The 20,552-nt window shown below is 38.3% G+C and overlaps 1 protein-coding gene across 9 annotated transcripts in view; it reads left to right on the top strand.

Annotated features, from left to right (window-relative positions):
- Positions 1 to 20,552, top strand: part of LYST (lysosomal trafficking regulator) — a 191,017-nt gene that overhangs the window by 70,042 nt on the left and 100,423 nt on the right. For all 9 annotated transcript variants that reach the window (XM_053207470.1, XM_053207473.1, XM_053207475.1 and 6 more), the window contains 8 exons: positions 1,301 to 1,527; positions 2,052 to 2,118; positions 6,992 to 7,101; positions 8,939 to 9,365; positions 12,055 to 12,199; positions 13,844 to 14,017; positions 17,563 to 17,723; positions 18,831 to 19,021. In XM_053207470.1, the coding sequence (XP_053063445.1) occupies positions 1,301 to 1,527; positions 2,052 to 2,118; positions 6,992 to 7,101; positions 8,939 to 9,365; positions 12,055 to 12,199; positions 13,844 to 14,017; positions 17,563 to 17,723; positions 18,831 to 19,021 (1,502 nt within the window). The remainder of the gene's footprint in view (positions 1 to 1,300; positions 1,528 to 2,051; positions 2,119 to 6,991; positions 7,102 to 8,938; positions 9,366 to 12,054; positions 12,200 to 13,843; positions 14,018 to 17,562; positions 17,724 to 18,830; positions 19,022 to 20,552) is intronic.

The raw sequence follows: 20,552 nt of genomic DNA, 5'->3' as shown, positions 1-20,552 counted from the left end.
TATCATATAGCAGCGTTAACTATGGCCATCATGTTGTCCATTACATCCCTAGTACTTATTTATCTTATAACTGCAAATTTATACCTTTTGAATTTTTTTTTCCATTTCCCCCTCCCCCCACCTTCTGAGGCAGTGCTTTTGAAAAAATATTGCTTGGGGCGCGTGGGTGGCTCAGTCGGTTAAGCGTCCGACTTCGGCTCAGGTCATGATCTCACAGCTCGTGGTTTCGAGCCCCGCGTCAGGCTCTGTGCTGATAGCTCAGAGACTGGAGCCTGCTTCGGATTCTGTGTCTCCCTCTCACTCTGACCCTCCCCTATTCATGCTCTGTCTCTCTCTGTCTCAAAAATAAATAAACGTTAAAAAAAAAAAAAACACTTTAAAAAAAAAAAGAAAAGAAAAAAATAATGCTTTAATGGGGTTGGCTTTACCAGAGTACTAACGTTTTATGACAGACTTCCCCCTTTTTATAGGTTTGTCAACTAGCTCTTTTAAAATATTTGTTTTAATGTTTATATTTGTTTTTGAGACAGAGCATGAGTGGGGCAGGGGCAGAGAGAGGGGGAGAGATAGAGAATCCAAAGCAGGCCCCAGGCTCCGAGCTGTCAGCACAGAACCCGACGCAGGGCTCGAACTTGTCAACCAGGAGATCATGACCTGAGCCAAAGTCTGATACTCAACCGACTGAGCCACCCAGGCGCCCCTCAACTAGATCTTAATTTAAAGAACTCCAGTCCACATAGACATTTATACATTTCTTGACTACATGAGCATTTTTTTAAAAGATCCCAAGCAGTCACTTTTAAGAGCACATCAGTTAAATTCGCCAAAATGTAATATTTGGTGACAGTGTCTATCTTTCCTACTTATGAAGAAGTCAAAGTAAAGGATTCACCCAACCACTAGCCAAGCCTATTATTTTCACAGAGATATGGGCAGGCAAATGAACCCCCCTGTGATTTAGGTATTTTGGCAGCAGAAAGTTTGGGATAGTGGTTTTTTCCACTTGTGCCAGAGGAATGTGTTAAATCTGTATCACTTGTCTATAAAATTTACTGTTGATATTTGTAATTCTGTTGAAGACCAGAACTACTTTTAAGCCACTCACTTATCTTCAAATATCCACAAGCCTTGATTATTCAGGATACTTACTGTAATCAAAAGGCACCTTGTAGGAAAGGGCATCATGAGAATCTTCTTATAAATAGCACTATACCACAAGATCTCCTAAATGTTAAATGAGATTTGAAATATTTATTCCGTGTTTAGGGAATAAAAACAATCTTTTCTTTTCCCCTGTCAGGTGTAGACGTAAAGCCTGAAGTAGAAGTTTTCAGCGCATCAGGCAATCCGAAGGACTTACTTGAAAACCTCACAGACGGGGAAATAATATATCCTGAGATTTTTATGCTGGAATTAAATTTGCTTTCTGCTGGTAAAGCCAAACTTGATGTACTTGTCCATGTATTTGAGAGTTTTTTGAAAATCATCAGGCAGAAAGAAAAGAATATATCTCTCCTCATGCAACAGGTAAAAGATGCATTTAGTTAAATGTGATCAGTATTTATCCTATTCATGCCCCAGTTACTCATCTCTTTATTTTGAACCCAACTTGCCTGAAAATTATTTGAGATGACTACTTAATCTTTTATAATGCCTCAGGTATGTTTTTACCTATGAGTGGTAAAATCTGAAAATATTTTAACTCCATGGTCCTCTAAAGGAGCATAAAAAAATTAATGTCATTGGCTAACTAATCCTAGTATATTTCTGAGAATGGGTGATAGTTTTAAAATTACATTGAATTTTAATATGGTCATTGTTTTTGAAAAATCAGAAAACAAAAACAGTATAAAAAAATAAATGTATACACCACCTAAAAAAAAAGATAATGAAAAGTATGTAATTATATACATAGCATTCTTTCCAGTTATTTTAAAGTATTTATATATGTATATACAGTAAACTATCAATTTATTGTGACATTACCGTTGCTTCATGCTTTCATGAGGTAAGAAATTTAATTTCTTATGTTTTGTTTTTTTAATCTTCAGGGAACTGTGAAAAATCTTTTAGGAGGGTTCTTGAGTATTTTAACACAGGCTGATTCTGATTTTCAAGGTGCGTTGAAACCGTTAGTTTTACACAATAGCTTTAAAATTATTCTGTTGTTATGTGAAATGAAGAGTTGATAATAATGGCTTTCGCTGGCATAGTGCTCTGTGGTTCCAAAAGTAGCTTTATATGCATCATCTCTCTTGTTCCCCAGAAACACCCAATAGAATAGACGTGTTATAAGCATCTTGATTTTACAGAGAGCAAGCTCTGGATTCCAAGGGACTGAGTGAGTTGTTCAGGGTCATGTACGTAGAAGTGGCATCACAGCAACTGTAGTCTAAACACTGTGTTGCTGCTTCATCAGATACTGAGTGCCACTCTCCACTCAGTACTTTCACAGACGTTTGAGGAATTCGTAATGAGTATATAAATTGGCTATATCATATATAATAGATAGAAACCTAGCTTTTAGTTGGAGAAATCTAGATTTTAGCTGGAGAAGCATAACACGCATGAAACGTTAATTCAGGTTTGTCGGATGTTTCCTCATGATTAAATTCATAAGTTACGTGCCTTTTGCGTGTGTCGTATTGTGGTTTGTGTATCTGTATCTTATTACTGTGATGTTGACTTTGATCGCTTGGTTAAAGTGGTGTCTTGTTGAGTTTCTCCATTGTAAAGTTGCTGTTTACTGTGGTATTTGCCAAATAGCTATTTTCTATTCCCATTATTGCTTCTGTATTTATTAATTGGGATTGTACTGTAAAGAAAAGTTTTTCCTCTTCTTCCATTTACTTGTTTAGTGTATGGGTATGTTTATATTTGTTGTGGTAGACACTTTATTGTGGATCCTTTTGAGCTGAAGACTTATTTCTAGCTTAGCTCTGAGAAATTCTATTATATTACCTTTTGATAACAGCTTTATTGAGATATAATTCATATACTACGCAGTTCACCCATTTAAAATATGCAGTTTAGTGTCTTTTAGTATATTCACAGTTAGGCAACCATCACCACTTTTTTCCTATTCTGAATAACGCCATGAGCACTCATGTACTAGTTTTCACATGGTCATATGTTTTCATTTCTTTTGGGTCCAGGGGTAACTCTATGTATAACTAGATGAGGAACAGCCAGACTGTTTTCCAAAGTGGCTGACTTATTTTACATTCCCACCAGTAGAATATGAGGATTCTTGTCTCTTCACATCCTTGCCAACACTTGTCATTACCTATGTTTTTGGTTACATCCATCCTAGTGGGTGTGACATGATATCTCATTGTGGTTTTGATTTGCATGTTTCTGATGGCTAATGTCGTTAGTCCTATTTTCTTGTGTTTATTGGCCATCTGTGTATCTTCCTGGGATATCTTTGGAGAGATTTCTATTCAGTCCTTTACCCATTTTTATTTTGGATAATTTGTGGTTTTAATCATCGAATTGTAAGAGATTTCATGTATTCTAGGTAAAAACCCCTTATCAGAAGTACGATTTGCACGTATTTTCTCCCAGTCTTTGGCTTTATCTTTTCATGTTCTTGATGGTATACTTTGAAACACAAATTTTTTATTTTGATGAAGTCCAATTCATCTATTTTTGCATTTGTCACAATGCTTTTGGTGTCATATCTAGAAAGGTCTAACAGTCACAGAAATTTAGTATTTTTTTTAATTTAAAAAATTTTTAAATTTTTATTTGAGAGAGAGAGACTGAGAGTGCACAAGATGGGGAGCAAGGCAGAGGTGGGGGAGAGAGAGAGAGAGACAGACAGATAGACAGACGTCTAAGCAGACCCCATGCTCAGCGCAGAGCCCAATGTGGGGCTCGATCCCACAACCCTGGGATCATGACCTGAGCCAAAATCCAGGCACCCTGAGACTTAGTATTTTTAAAAATAATTTTCTCTTCTCTGTGTTTTATGCTCTCATCTTTTTTACATCCTAATTGTAATCTTAGGCCTTCTTGGATTGACTTTGCATTGTCTTAGCTTTCCTCTCACATTATCTACTTCTCTCTTTTTGTGCTGTGTTTTGGGAGATTTCTTCAATTCTATTCCAACCTTTTGTCCAATTTTTAATTTTGGCAATTATCTTTTAATATTTAAGAGCTTCTTTTTGTTCATTTGATTTTTTGGTTATTCCATTTTCACATAAGGATAAAATGTCTTCTTAAATATATCTGGATGTAGGGGCACCTGGATGGCTCAGTTGGTTGAACACCCACATATCTGGATATATATCTGGATCTAGTAATTAACATCTTAGAAAGATATCTTTCCTACCCTAAATTATTTATGTTCTCTCTGGGGTCAGTTTATCAATTTGTCTTTTATATCTTGTTTTTTCTCTTTTATGTTGCTGATTCTCAAATATTTTTTGAACCTTTTATTGCCCATTTCTATTTAAGAAAGCCTTTGGAGCTAATGATGTAAAAGTAAATTTGTTTTCCTATTTGGCATCTTCCCTGAATAGGCAATCTGTTGACAATCCCTGATGACTGAAGTTCCCCAAATACCATAATAGGGAAATCTTTACTTTGGGGGGCCATTAGGGCCACCATTACCCCATAAGACATTCTGTGTACATTAGAAAAGTATTTCCTCGACACATACGGCTTGTGAATAGTGTTTGTGCTAAGAAAAAGTCATCCCTTCATCCAGGCCACACAGCCCAATGCCAGGATGCATGGCTTGGTGAATAGCTTTCGGGTTTTATTTTAGTCCCTATTTTCTCCCTTGGTTAAGCTGCTTGACTTGTCTGCAGACTGTACTTGTATAACTGGTAGCCCTGGTGCTAATGTTCCACTCTCCAGCTCAGCTTTTGCCCTGCAATCCGTTGAGTTTCTTTCAAGAGTTATCAAGGTGTGGGCATAGAAGTCAAAGCTGAGCTACCCGTGCCCTATATTCAGGATCAAGGAGAGAGGTAGGTGCTTCCAGACAAACCTTGTATTAATCCCTGCATTTGTGGCCTCATTCTTACTTCCTCTCCAGAATGTAGACAGACAGATTGGCTCCTCCTCCTCCTCCTCTGAGCCCCTTTGTAATTTAGAGAGATTCTAGGCTGCAGCTTCTCTTATCTCTCTGCTCTTCCATCTTCAAGAAATGTTTTTAAGTCTGATGTGCTCCCAATGCCCACTGACTCCCCCCTTTTATTGCTGTTATGGATCTCTTTTCTTCTTGTAATTCTGTACTTTTAGTTCAGCAAGTTTTCAGTAGTGGACAAAGAAATATAAATATATATCTCTATCCCCTCATTTTGAACTGGTACCTATCTGTGTTGAACTTAAAAAAAAGTCTAAGCACCTATGTATACTTTATTTTGATCATATTACTTCTCCCCTTCCACCCCCCATGATTATCTAACACTTTATTTGATAGTGTTTTTTAAAATCAGAATCCTAGTTAGGTTCATACGTTACAGTAAGTAGATATGTCTCAACTCTTTTATTCTGTGGATGTCTACTCTCAGTCCTTGAATTTTGTTGCTGTCGTGTTAAAGAAGCCAGGTCTTTTATCATGAGGCGTCTCCTGCATTCTGAGTTTTGGTGATTATGTCCCCGGGAGGTTGTTTAACATGATCCTTTCTCCCTTATATTTCCTTTCACTGGTAGTAAGACCTAGAAACCTAATCAGATTTAGGTTCCATTTTTTTTTTTTTTTAACAAAGTGTTTTAATGTTTATTTGTTTTTGAAGAGACAGAGACAGAACATGAGCAGGGGAGGGGCAGAGAGAGAGGGAGGCACAGATCCAAAGCAGGCTCCAGGCTCCGAGCTGTCAGCCCAGAGCCCAACGCGGGGCTCAAACTCACAAACTGTGAGATCGTGACCTGAGCTGAAGTCGGTCACTTAACCAAGTGAGTCACCCAGGTGACCCTACTAGGTTCCATTTTTTGACCAGAATATTTTACAGGCAGGAGTCCGTGCCTCCAACCTGAGGCACATAATGTCTGGTCGTCTCTTTTGGGGAGGTGCTAGGAGCCATGGATGCTCATAGCCTAGGGACTGCAAAATGGTAACATGCTGTTATTTCATCTTCTTTGATAAACGGGAATACTTAAAGAAAACTTGCTGTCATCAACTATTTGGTTACCCTGAGATAGAGTTCATAAAGGAAAGGCAGGAGAAATACTTAATTATTTTCCTTTATTGACTAGTTTTCATAGTTCTTACTCTACAACCTTTCATGGGTTTGTGTTACAGGGTAAAGTCAGTGCTATTTTAGTCTTGTTGTGTCAGTTCACTGCTCCTACAAAACATGATGCTTACACGTGGCTTCTGTTCTCAGGTTGCACATCAGGATTATTTCTGGCATGTCTAAAATGGAGATAATATTTCATTTGTAGGAATTTTTTTGCTGAGGATTAGCTGAGATAATGCATGTAAACGTACTTTGAATGCTAAAATGCGTGCTACAAAAATTAATCACTTTATTCTAAAAAGTTCTGTGAATTTATGTACTACCAATTATATTTTATTCTAAACCCCACAATGGAATAAAGAAAGCGTTCAAAATAGTTTGTGATATTTAATTATCTTCATAATCTTTAATATTTACACTTTTATCTATGTCATCTAATTAGAAAGTAATACTTATAATTTAAAGTTTCAAGATGAGAAGGTAGCAGACTATTTTATGGTATTTAACAGTGTCAACTTACTTAACAAATATTGTATTAATTTATGCTTCTTTAAATAATGCCTTTACTGGGAACTAACCAATCTTTAAGAAAAGTGGGGGTGGGGGGGTTGTCACTGGGTGGTTGGTTTGCATTTAATCATATTGCTATTTTTTCAGCACATTTTTGGATTATTAGATTGTTTATAATCCACTGAAGATGTGAAACTAGTATTTGATCCCTTTCAGTGAAATTGTTTGTTCTGTGTCTTTAATTTTGTATTGGCTTTAATTTCCCCCCCCCCTATCTTTCTTTAATTTAGCATGCCAAAGAGTATTGGTGGATCTTTTGGTATCTTTGATGAGCTCAAGAACGTGTTCGGAAGAGCTAACCCTTCTTTTGAGAATATTTCTGGAGAAATCTCCTTGTACAGTAAATATGCTATAATTTAATTTTTTTTCACAGATACCTAATATTATATTTTAAAACCTATTTGGAAATCACTAAGCTCTCTCTTTTGTTGTGGTAATTATTATACAGTCAACTCCATGTTATTATGTGTGAGATTCTCAATCATTTTATTATTTGCCCACATTTTAACTGTTTCACTTCAGTTTTGGCTAACCAGCCTATCGTTGGGATCATGGTCCCATTACCTCATCCCACCCCCAGTTGTTGTGCTTAAGAAATGCCAAGTAATTTTAATTACTAAAGAGAACTTAATTATGAGTAGTTGTTACCATTTTAAGGATTATCCTTTTTTTTTTTTAGAAAATTAGTATCTACTCTTGAGGTATCTTGTATCACTTCTTTCCATTGGTGTAACTTAGTGACTTTTAGACTGTTCTTTGCCGAGAAACTCATTTTTATAATGAGACCTTGACTGGAAGCATATGCAAATCAAACAGAAAACCTGGGAGCTACTTTCTGTGATGCAAGATTAAATGTCACTGAGCCCTGCCCATTTCCCCACCTTACTCCCGCTTGTGGACCCTGAGAGGACTCTATGGAGCACAAGGTTAAAAACCACTGATGTAGACATTTGGTGACTGTAGTTTGGAGTGTTTCTTTTTTGAAACATTTTTAAATGTTTATTCATTTTTGAGAGAGAGAGAGAGAGACAGAGAGGCAGAGCATGTAAGTAGGGGAGTGGCAGAGAGAGAGGGAGACACAGAATCCGAAGCAGGCTCCAGGCTCTGAGCTGTCAGCACAGAGCCTGACATGGGGCTCGAGCCCACAAACCTTGAGATCATGACCTGAATCAAAATCGGACACTTAACCCACTGAGCCACCCAGGCACCCTGAAATGTTTCTGTTACTTTCCCTGAGTGCATTTCTCATCATCGTCGTCGTCGTCATCGTCATCATCATCATCATCATCATCATCATCAATGTTAGCTGTTATTTTATGCATAGGGCATATAATTGGTAGGGCATTGTACTAGGTTACTCTTTTCTACTTTTTTACTTGTCTCCTTAGTCATTACTTTTCTCTTTAATTAGATGCTCGTTTCCTCTCTTGTCTCTTCTACAGTTCTACACTTCAGTTTAACAAAAAATTTGTAATTTATAAAGAAAACCTAAAAACACTCATTTTGTTTTACCAAGAGCAGATGAAAGAAAATTAATTTGATTAGGGAAAACTCATGTAAAGTAAGTTGGAAAGTAATTGAGCCACTCAATTTTATGAAGTCAGTCATGTTAGAAATATCATCCAGAAATCTGGAGAATTTGTCAGGTGTCTGGTTCTGTGCTTCACTTAAAAATAATTGAGAGACGGGCACCCAGGTGGCTCAGTCAGTTGAGTGTCTGACTTTTGATTTTGGCTTGGGTCACGATCCAAGAAATCATGACATCAAGCCCCACATCAGGCTCTACGTTTAATGTGGAGCCTGCTTGGGATTCTCTCTTGCTCTTCCTCTGCCCCTCTCCCCTACCCATGCTCTCTCTCTCTCTAAAAAAATAAATAAATAAAATAAAGTAAAATAAAAAGTAAAATTGAGAGAAACAACTATAGTCTACTTAGAAATAAACATCTTTCTTTGGTAGAAATGATTCCAGATATAATTACTGTAGTTAATTTCTTTTGTTTTTATTAAAAAGTTTTTTTCGTTTATTTTTTGAGAGAGAGAGAGAGAGAGAGCAAGGAAGGAGCAGAGGGAGAGGGAGACAGAGAATCTGGCAGCACAGACTGTCCTTTATAACCAGAATTTCAAAATTATTATGTACCTTAACATGATCCTGACGTTTTGTTTTGCTTTTTCTCTAGGAAGTTCTTCTTTTGGGTATTCTGAAAATTATCGAAGGCGACATTGCTATGAGCCCTTCACAGTATCTAACCTTCCCTTTACTGCATACGCCAAACTTCAGCAATGGCGCTTCGTCACAGAGGAGTCCTGGGATTCTGAACAGTAAGGCCCTGGGATTATTACGGAGAGCACAGAGTTCGCAGAGCAGGAAAGAGGCCGACAGTGAAAGTTTCCCCCAGCGGCTGCTCTCCTCCTGGCACGTAGCCCCAGTGCACTTGCCGTTGCTGGGGCAGAACTGCTGGCCACACCTGTCAGAAGGGTTCAGCGTCTCACTGTGGTTTAGCGTGGAGCGCATCCACGCAGCGGAGAGTGCCATGGAGAAAGGAAAGAAGATAAAGAAAAGAAACAAGTCCTTAATGTCGCGGGACAGTAGTTTGGATGGCGCAGGTATGATGTTCCCGCTGTTATCTGTTGTCTGTTTCACTGAGCTTTTTCACGTGGGCATTTGGGTTGAGCTGTAAGGACATGGGGATTCCTCACTGGCTCTAGACATGTTCTTCGTGCTAGGTGCCTTAGTGATGGCAGGCCCTGCCTCCCCAAAGCCTGGCTGGTGAGATGGCTTCAAAAACCCTACTTTCTTTTGTACTTTGGCCTTGGGGCTGGAGGTGGGGGCTGCGGCGGAGGGACCCCCACGTGTACAACTGCCGTGGGGGATCACCAGCCCCATTTCCTGCCTCTTTCCTGGTCCCATCACTGGATTAGGGTGATTCCTGGTGTGAGAGAAGTAAAGGAAGAAGCCCGAGAGCCACTCTTCTGTCCTTCTGTCCCCTTCCCCCCAGGCCCCAGGAGCCCCCATCTCATCTCCTTTCTCTCTCTTACCTCAGCTCTCCTCCTCGCGCCACATCGTTCCGCAGTGCCCCTCTCCTAGTTCCTGTCACATTGCGTTTGAGTGAGCCAGCCTTTCTCCACGGTTAGAATCATTTCCATTCCAGTACTTTCTATAACCGATCCAATCTCTGTTCTGCCGCCACGAAACTGGGTCTGGTTCCTCATATGACGAGGGCAGGAAGGACCTGTTCGTTAAAAAGCAGTTTATGGTGGTGAGAAGCCAAGCAGGTCGGCTAATTGTTAGGGTGCATGGGGTGGATGAAATGACTGGATGAGACAGCTGGTTAGGGGTCACATGGAGGTCCTGGCCGCAGGGGCTCTTCCCGGGGCAAAGCTGACGCATCCCACTGGCTCCCTGCTTCGGAACACTAGGCCTTCGGGCAAGGTCCTCCGCCACTGACACTGATAGAAAAGAAATCCTTAATGACGTTGTCAAGATGGGAGAGTGAGAAGTGTCACCTGATGTCCGCAGCTGGAACTCGGAATCCACTTCTCCAGACACATTTCCGTGTTGTTAGCATAGTGTACTTGTGCACTTTTGCGGGTTAGCCTAGGAAGCCAAACTTAAAACAAAACAAAACAAAAACAAATAGTTCTGGCATCTCCTTTTGTGAGTTGAACTTTGCCACTAAGGATTGATAGCTCTGCCGCTGCCCCATGTACATTGAGTGCTTTCTGTATGTGCATTACTTTGCCCCACTCTTTCTACTTACGTTTTCAATCTAATCTTCACAACAGTTCAGTAAGGTAAGTGCTCGCACTGTCCATATTCACAGATGATACGAAACAGCATGACCAGTTTATATAGCTGGTAAGTGATGGGGAGGGATTTAGACTCACCTATATTTAATTCAGAGCTTGAGCGCCACTCCGGTACTGTAAACTGTGCAGATCTCTTTCTCAGATTTAAGTGGGGGCAATCACAATGCAGACAGTCTCTGATAAAATGAAATAAGTGTACACAACGACCTGAGAAAAAGTGGAGTAGTGGGCAATTAAAAAAATTTTTTTATTGTAGAAATATATTAGAAGACACGTATTTTAGAATGACAATTCTGCATAAACATTAAAAAAGAACATTTAAAAATAGTATATATACCAAAATTTTGAAGGGAGAGATGAAGAAGACATTATAGTGATGACACATCCTTTGCCCTAAACCAACTTTGTGACCTTGAGCAAATTACTTAATCTCTCAGCACCTCAATTCTGTCACCCTCTAAATGGGGACAATAAAATTTACCTCAGAAGATTGTTGTATTAACTATTTGTTATATTTCTACTTTACAGTAGCTGGGTGCACACTGGTTTCTGTTCTGGTCTTTTATTTATGCAACATCAGATTTGATATGGAAACATTAGTAGCACATCAGATATGAATTCTCTATACATCTCGTATCTTGGGCAATAGTCCTCAAAATAATGAATTTAGGGGGAATATTCTTAAAAATTGGTGGTGTTTATACTTGTCGGAAAATGGCAACAAATATGTAAGCAGTCTAACAGCTGGTAGTGTTCATCTTTTCTGAAAGTCTGAGCCCTTGGACACGCGTTTTGTGTTTTGGTGCATCTTCATTAACATAGCTCTATGTGAAGTCAGGCAGTGTAGTAACAGCGTAGATGGCTTGAGGATTCAGTGTGGTGAGAAACCACTTGAAGTCAAGATGAATAACCAGATAGCCCAAAGCATATGGCATTACCTTAGCTTGCCTTGGAATAACATTTTAGAGTTTCAGAATCACTTAGCAATTATATGCAAAGATGATTCATCAGGGAGTCTAAACAAAGAATCTATTCAAACAGCACGATTTTTCAACAATCAATTTTTTTTTAAATCATGCTATTGTAATAATTATAGGATGATTTTTGGTCGTGCATGTGACAGTGGCGTGTGCTCTGTGGGCCAGGGTCTGTAATGTCAGAGTGACCGAATCCAATCAATAAGAGAAATGTGGCACGGTTTGTCATAGGTCACCACAGTGACATCACAATGATCTGTTCATTCCCACAATTAGCCCTTAATTATCGTATATTTTGAAGACTTTAATAACTTCCAGTGTACCCAGTTACTGTCTTCGCTCCTGGTGCTTTTTTGGAATTAACATCTCAAATTTGGCAATATTGTTTGGAACATCCAGGTAAATAATTTACTGCAAATGAACAACCATGCTCTGTATTCTTTTAAATTCACGTTTCCCCTCATTTTATCAACTGCTTTACTGATTATTCTAACGTCTTTTTATCATAGAGAACAACAGACTGGAAGGTGCCGAGTACATAAATCCTGGTGAAAAGCTCATAGAAGAAGGATGTATTCATATGATTTCCTTGGGATCCAAAGCTCTGATGATGCAAGTGTGGGCTGATGCCCGCAATGGCACTTTTATCTTCCGGTATCGATTATCCTCAACCCCCTGCGAATAGATCGCGTATTTAAATAATTTAGATGAGACATTGATGTGAAAGCTAATAAAGATAATTACAGCAAATCAGAAAACTGTTTTTAAAAAGATACATTCTAACAAGTATTAATACCACCTCTGTAACAATATATTATTCTCTCCAAAAATCTATAACTAAACTCTGAAAGTAGATTATGTTAATTCTCAATTAGATTTTAGACCCATGCTCACTGAAGTCTTATCTATGGAAATATTCTATCAGATTGCAATCGCCTTAAGATGTTATTATCAGACAGCTGGTTTCCGTGCAGATTATATGTTTAATAGCCATTACCTGATAAACTTCAATTCTTCTTGCAGTCTTGTCTTTTTTTCCTACCTCTTTTGTTAACTGGTATACAAATCTTTTCGTTGGATTGAATGAGTATGATACAATTTTTATAAAACATTAAACAAAAATTGGTATTTAGAGGGTATATGCTTTTTGTTATAAAGGTTACTTGGTATTTTGTATGCATTATATCCTAATTCTCTCAGCAATCCCTCCAAGTAGGATAGACCCCCTAGTACATCTTGGCATTTAGACATTTATGTACAACATGTATTAATTTTTGTATGAACCAAAAATTACACTGTAATTTCTAAAAGGGCAATGACTGTATAAATAGTAACAATTCAGGGGCACCTGGGTGGCTCAGTCAGTTAAGTGTCCCACTCTTGGTTTCGGCTCAGGGCATGATCTCACGGTTTGTGAGTTCGAGCCCCACATCAGGCTCCGTGCTGACAGTGCGGAGCCTGCTTGGGATTCTCTCTCTCTCCCTCTCTCTTTGCCCCTCTCCCGCTTGCTCTGTCTCTCTCAAAAATAAATAAAGTAAAACATTTAATAAATAGTAACAATACATTTTTTTTTTCAAATTGAATTTTGAAAATCAATGCCTAAATTATTCACACCGGCAAATGAGCTTCATCTATTTTAGTTCGTGAATTGAGGTAATAATATAATAAAATAACTAAGCAGATTTTATGGTGTAAAACAAAGACCTACTGACTTTTCAAATTAGTTTAAAAATAGAACCGGGGCACCTCGGTGGCCTAGTCAGTTAAGCCTCCAACTTCAACTCAGGTCCTGAGCTCATGGTTCGTGGGTTCGAACCTTGGCATTGGGCTCTGTGCTGACAGCCCAGAGCCTGGAGCCTGCTTGGGATTCTGTGCCTCCCTCTCTGTCCCTCCCTGGCTCGTGCTCAGTCTCTCTCTGTCTCTCAAAAATAAACATTAAAAAAAAAAAAAAACAGAACTGATTTTTGGGGGCACCTGGGTGGCTCAGTCAGATGAGTGTCTGACTCTTGATGTCAGCCCAGGTCATGATCTCATGGTTTGTGAGACTAAGCTCACATTGGGCTCTGCAATGACAGTGCAGAGCCTGCTTGGGATTCTCTCTCTCCCTCTTTCTCTGCCTCTCCCCTGCTGTGCGCTCGCTCTCGCTCTCTCTCTCTCTCAAAATAAATAAACTTTAGAAAAAATAGAACTGATTTTTAATCTAATTCAAATACCTGGAATTATAGCTATTAGACATTTATTAAATATTGAGATCAGAAATTTCATGTTTTCAGCCTATACTTTTTCTCTTTTTTGTAGTATGTGCATGGATTCAAACGATGACATGAAAGCTATTTTACTGGCACAGGTTGAATCACAGGAGAATATTTTCGTCCCCAGCAAATGGCAACACTTGGTCCTCACCTACCTACAGCAGCCCCAAGGGAAGAAGAATAACCATGGGAAAATCTCCATATGGATCTCTGGGCAGAGGTAGGAAACGTTTTTAGTAAATACTTACTAACTTCCATTAAAATTTTAAGTTTAGTTTGTCATAGCTTCTGAAGCAGATCACAGGAAACTATAGATACGATGTGCTGTATGTTAATGCAGGAGTCTATGTCAGAGTCGGATACTTTTTCCTGTGTATCACTTTAATACAAAATTAATCTCTCATGCAAGTTAATACTTGGGTTTGAGGGAACATGCAGAAAACTGACATTTAGATGTTTATATAGAATATATGATAGATCAAGGAACAGAACCTATAGTTTGGTCTTTCATGCCTACAAATTTATAAAATGAATCCACAAGGAATTATTTCAATTAAGTGGATAATAATGCTAAGACCTAAATTAAGTCAGGGTTTCAAAAGAAATTAGAATGACCGGAGCAAAATTTAAGCTAGTGTGTATCACGTAATAGATTAAAATGGGGTCCTAGAACATGCCATGTGATAGATTCAGGTATACTGTGTGATTTTTACCGACCAGGAGAATTGTGGGTCAAGTTAATAAGAGTTGTGTTCTGGAATATCTTAATGTAAAATAAGCCAGAGAGAACTATAAAGTATCTTGGATTTGTAAGAGTTGCGAAGTATTTTATGAATGAAGTAACCATGAAAGGGGATACAGAATTGGATAGTGGCGCAGCATGGGACAGGATCAAGCTGGCTGGAAGGAAGAGTCTGAGTTCAGTAATGAGAAAGAAAAGCAATGGGTGTGGTCATGCTACCTGATAGGCAAGTTATGCATGTCAAGATGAGGAGGCTAGATTTAATCGCATGGACTATAAAATATTTCATACCTGTTATGTTGCACACCTTTTGCTAGGTGCCTTACATGCATTATCTCCCAATTCTCTTAAAAATCCCTCAAAGTAGATAAGACCACAGAAATAACATATGCCCTTAGCATAAATGAGCCGATTCTTACTCACTCATTTGTTCATCCATTAAATATTTATTGAGGAATTGCCGTGTGCCCAGCGTGCTTGTATCAGGCCTGAGGGCAATGGTAAACAAGACTTGGCACTGAGAATAAACTGAGGGTTGATGGGGCGGGGGGGGAGTGGGAAGGAGGGGAAAGTGGGTGATGGGCATTGAGGAGGGCACCTGCTGGGATGAGCACTGGGTGTTGTATGGAAACCAATTTGACAATAAATTTCATATAAAAAAAAAAAAAAAGACTTGGGTTCCATGCCTTCTTGGAACTCACAGTCTAATGGGGAAGCAGACAAGGAGCAAACACAATGAAATGATTATATCCAAATCATGACAGATACTGTGGAGGTCCCCAGAGAGAAAATATCAGGTTTGCTACTTAAAAGGTAGATCAGGGAAGGCGTCTTTGGGAAAGGATTATTTAAGCTGAGACCTCGAGGGGAGACGGGACGTGCTCTGAGCAGGGGAGAGGCAGAGCCTTCCAGGCAGAGGGGAAGGCCCGTGGAAGCCAAGGGAAAGCTGTGTGCTGGCTCATTGCTGGAAGGGAGGCTGTCAAGTTGACTACTTAGAGCTGTCCAGCCTCAATGCCAGAGGAAGGGAGAGGACAGGGGGCTTGTGAGTGGCTTTAGGGGAGTCCCTCCCCAGGGTCCACCACAGGAAAGAACAGGCTTTGGGAACAAAACCAAGGCTTCAGTTTTTGTTTATTCATTTCAAAAAATCCATGAAAATATGTCATTGAAGCTTCCATATTCTAAATAAAATATTTTCTGAGGAGTTCTCAGACTTCAAGCAATTAGTAAAATTTTTTTTCAGAACCTTGAGTTAGGTCAGTTGGAGTTGGGGACAGGGCTGTGCCTAGCGAGCCTCTTTCTCATGGACCCTCTCCTCATTTCACGAGCTCTCAACATGTGGCAGGAACTGTATGAAACGCTTCACACGGATGACCTCATTTGGTCCTCCTGACAACACTAGGAAGAAAGTATATTGTTTTCTCTATGTTACATATGAGGCAATTGAGAGAGACCCAGAGCGGGTAAAGTCATGCCACAAGTATGGGGTACAGCTGAAACCTGAACCCAGATACAGCCCATGCCTTAGAACCCTGTGTTTTGCCACCCCAACAGCCTTTTTCTGAATCAGACCACCTGACAGGTATAGGAGTCATAAACTAACTAGCATGTTCAGAATGAGGGTTTAGATGTTCATTGTGGATGGTTGGTGAGCATAGCAATTCATATATTTCTACATTACTTTGAAGGAATTTTTTTTTGCCATTGGTACAAAGTGATGATTTCATCTGTTAAGAGAGCAACGAGCAAGTGACCAAGGTCGAATATATTATTCTGTTGATTTAAACTTGGCACTTTCTGAATTAGTAGAATAATTTCTATAAATAATATATTTCAGGAGAACATTTTCAATAGCATGTAACACCGAAAACAAATTATTAATAGTTTATATTCTTATTTAATGAACAGCACACAAATGTGGTAGGAATATATGGCACATAGTAGGTACTTAACATTTGTTGAATTCATCTTGCAAAGTGTTCTTTACCCTTAAAAACTGTATTAAGTCATACTGCCAATAGGTGGCAATAGTGTTTCGGTCACGGCCATGTATTTGGTTCAAGAAAGATGCATGCAATCTGGAAATGATCTCACTGTATTGCTGTATGTCTGTTATACCTCAATAAAAAAAAGTTATCTCACATTTTTATCAGAAAATATTTCTATTAAAATAGTTACATTTTTATGTTAAATATAAAACAGAAAGCCTTAGGGAAAAGTTTTTAAATTTAAATAAATTGACATACCAACATAGAATTTCTTGGTAAATTCTATGAACATTAGCATATTCTAAGTCTTTATCTTATTCACAAACTTTGCCTTTATAAGTTACCTTCATTATCTTTATATGCAGCTTAAAATATTCCCCCAAAAGGGGTAGAACTTGGCACTCCGGACTTCCAACTGGATGATGAAATCCTCTCGTCATGTGTGTCTCTCTTTGAGGAAGTGTCAGTTTACTTTTTCCTACTCTGTCTTTTGTAAGGATTCCTATAAATACAACAGACTAACCCAAACTCTATGACTGAGCATTGAAAAAGATAGAAAATGTAGAAAAGCATTGCATTTCAGTGGCTAGTCAGAACGAAACCTTGAGAAATGATACTCCTTTTCTGAGTAGTCTTTGATGGCTTCATAGAAGGTGATGTTTTAGGAATGGTTTACCAAGGTGGGAGACTTCTTGGTAAAATTAGGGGGAGGTGGTTGGTTTGTATTTGTAAACCAGGAAGGCGCATGTGCTGAGGTCGAATGGCAAAGAAAACTTGCCTCGGGTGTCCGGTCCCTCCTCCCATGGCCTGCTGCAGGGCCATCAGGCATGTCTATTTTACTCCCCTCTTTCTGGAATTTGTGTACTGCTAGCACTGGGGACCAGGAGACAGCAGAATCCACTCTCTTTCTCCCCATCACCAACTGTTTGATACTGAACCGAGAACATTGTTCAAGAACTTCCCATTATTAAACATTTATACTTTTAAACTATTCAAGTCCTCACTGAAGTAATTGATTTAACTTTGTTTTTAACACAGGAAACCTGATGTTACTTTGGACTTTATGCTTCCGAGAAGAACAAGCTTGTCATCTGATAGCAATAAAACATTTTGCATGATTGGCCACTGTTCATCATCCCAAGAAGAGTTTTTGCAATTGGCTGGAAAATGGGACCTGGGAAATTTACTCCTCTTCAACGGTATACTTTTTTCCTTCAAAGCGTTTCCAGTTTCTTCTTTCAGTTAACAAGTATTAAACTAGCAAATTATCCTGGATAATAATCCAGGATATTAATCCCTATTCCTTCACTTGTACTTAGTAAGTATTACATTTCCTGGATACCAAGATGCACTTCTAAAATATTTCAACATTTTTATAATATAGATGTTTCTTAGAATTGATATATATGTTTAATGCAGGGGTGTACGTCATACCTCCTACCAGCCTCCCCCAAAAGGGAAGCGCATATCAAATCAATTTTGTTTTATAATCTAGGAAAATACAGTATTGACAAGTAAACTTAGAATGATTATCTCTCTCACTTATAATTTTAGTATATTCTTTTTTTTAATTTTCTTAATGTTTATTTTTGCGAGAGAGAGAGAGAGACAGAGTACGAGTGGGGGAGGGGCAGAGAGCAAAGGAGACACAGAATCCAAAGCAGGCTCCAGGCTCTGAGTAGTCAGCACAGAGCCCGATACAGGGCTCGAACCCATGGACCATGAGATCATGACCCGAGCCAAAGGCAGATGCTTAACCAACTGAGCCACCCAGGCAGCCCAATTTTAGTAGATTCTGTAAGAATATCAAATTTTAGGGAAAAAAAGAAATATAGGATTTAAAAATATATATCACTAAAAAACTTAAAAATAAAAATAAAAATGTATATCACTAAACCTGGCACATAATAGCATTCAGGCAGCGTTTATTGAATAGATAGAAGAATGGAGGAATGAGGTATCGATTCATATTTATTTCAAAAAAGAATTTACTGAAGTATGGTTTCCATTTATTTAAAAAAGGCAAAACAAAACCAAAGTAACTGTTTTCTATCTGAAGGAAAAAATAGAAATTTTATCATTTTATTTTATCACAAGCTTCACAGTTAACTTCATGTGTATTAATTCATTTCCCGTCCATACTTGGCATAGGTTATTTGCTCATGACACCAATTTGGAATGTGAGACTTTATCAATTTTATAGAGATAAAAGAATCTGACAAAAATAACTAACTCTTGATTTCTTGCTTTTTATGAAAAATTCTGGTTGGAGTATGATAAATAAAGAACTTTATTTTCTTGTTCAGGAGCTAAGATTGATTCACAGGAGGCCTTTTATCTATATGCTTGTGGACCCAACCATACATCTATAATGCCATGTAAATATGGCAAGCCTGCGAATGACTTCTCCAAATATATTAATAAGGACATTTTGCGATGTGAAAAAATCAGAGAACTTTTTATGACCAAGAAGGAAGTGGACATTGGTCTCTTAATTGTAAGTTTTCATTTCATAAGTTTAAACTTTTTAGTAACTGATAATTCATGGTTATAAAATGTGTAATTAGCTATGAATTAGATTTCTAAAGTTTCTCTTCTTTCTTACTCAACATTTTCTTTCCTTAAGAACATGTTTCTTTCTTAAAAAAAAAAAAAAAAAAAAAAAAGGCAACCTGAAATACTCAGAATTTGTTTTCGGGTTTCAAATGTTTATTCCCTCTTCCTTAGAACTATATTTCCATACGAAGCATTAGTTTAGTTTATACGTACTAATCATTCAAGAAAAATGTTTATGATATGGTGAAAATATAACATCTGTTAGCGTAAAAAAAATTGCTCATTACATTTCATTTCCATACTTATAAATAAGTAGTAATTTTTGTTTATAGTATTATTTTTATTTATAAATATTCCGATTTTAAAATATTTATTCTTTGATATCAGTAACAACCAGGAATTTTGCTTGCAAAATATTGCTGACTCTGGTTATATGAGACTCTCATGTTGTTTTTTTATACACTATTGTAATTTTTTGTCCAAGTGTATAGTTCAGGAGTTTGTGGTAGATATTTTTCATTATAGCAGCTAGAAAGCTGAGCCTTCGTAGTCTTAGAAGATCTACTAAAAACTGGTAGATCTGGCCATGAAACTGGGTTCCTTCTCTTGCTTCTTATGAGAGGTACAGTTATAGGTCAGAGATTTTACTTGAAGGAGACTACTAGTTTGGAATGTATTTTGTTGTTGTTGTTGTTGTTGCTGTTGTTAATGAGATGTGTATTGCGCAATCAAAATAAATTGTATTTTAAAGCTGTAACATTTGACTAAAGGAACGGAGAAGTTCTAGCATAGATATTTTGTAAAATACATGTTAAGTCTTAAGTGGTGTTAAATATGTAACTGTGGTAAAGCGGATAGAGAGTAGATACGTATGGAATTTGACTTATGATCTGATATTGTGTATACAATAGTTTTCTCCCTAAGGAGTATCCAAAAAGGGGGGTTGGGAGCATTTGGGCTGTCCATTATGATTGGGTGATGACCAGGGATGCTACATGTTCTGCAATGCAAGGGCAGTATTATATAGAGCACAGAATTATCCTACCCCAAATGTGTCACCATTAAGAAAACATGCTTTAGGGGGCGCCTGGGTGGCGCAGTCGGTTAAGCGTCCGACTTCAGCCAGGTCACGATCTCGCGGTCTGTGAGTTCGAGTTCGAGCCCCGCGTCAGGCTCTGGGCTGATGGCTCAGAGCCTGGAGCCTGTTTCCGATTCTGTGTCTCCCTCTCTCTCTGCCCCTCCCCCGTTCATGCTCTGTCTCTCTCTGTCCCCCAAAAAATAAATAAACGTTGAAAAAAAAAAAAGAAAAAGAAAACATGCTTTAGGGAAATGTTTCTCAAACCTAAGCGTACAGCAGAGTCACCCACAGGATTTATTAAAACACAAGTTGCTGGGCCAGACTTTTGGATTCAGGGGTCTGAAGTGTAGCCCAAGCAATTTGCATTTTTAACAAATCCCAGACAATGCTGTTG

This window comes from Acinonyx jubatus, chromosome D2 (assembly GCF_027475565.1).
Source record: "Acinonyx jubatus isolate Ajub_Pintada_27869175 chromosome D2, VMU_Ajub_asm_v1.0, whole genome shotgun sequence".
Classification (NCBI taxonomy): Eukaryota; Metazoa; Chordata; class Mammalia; order Carnivora; family Felidae; genus Acinonyx; species Acinonyx jubatus.
This window is presented reverse-complemented; position numbering and strand designations above follow the sequence as displayed.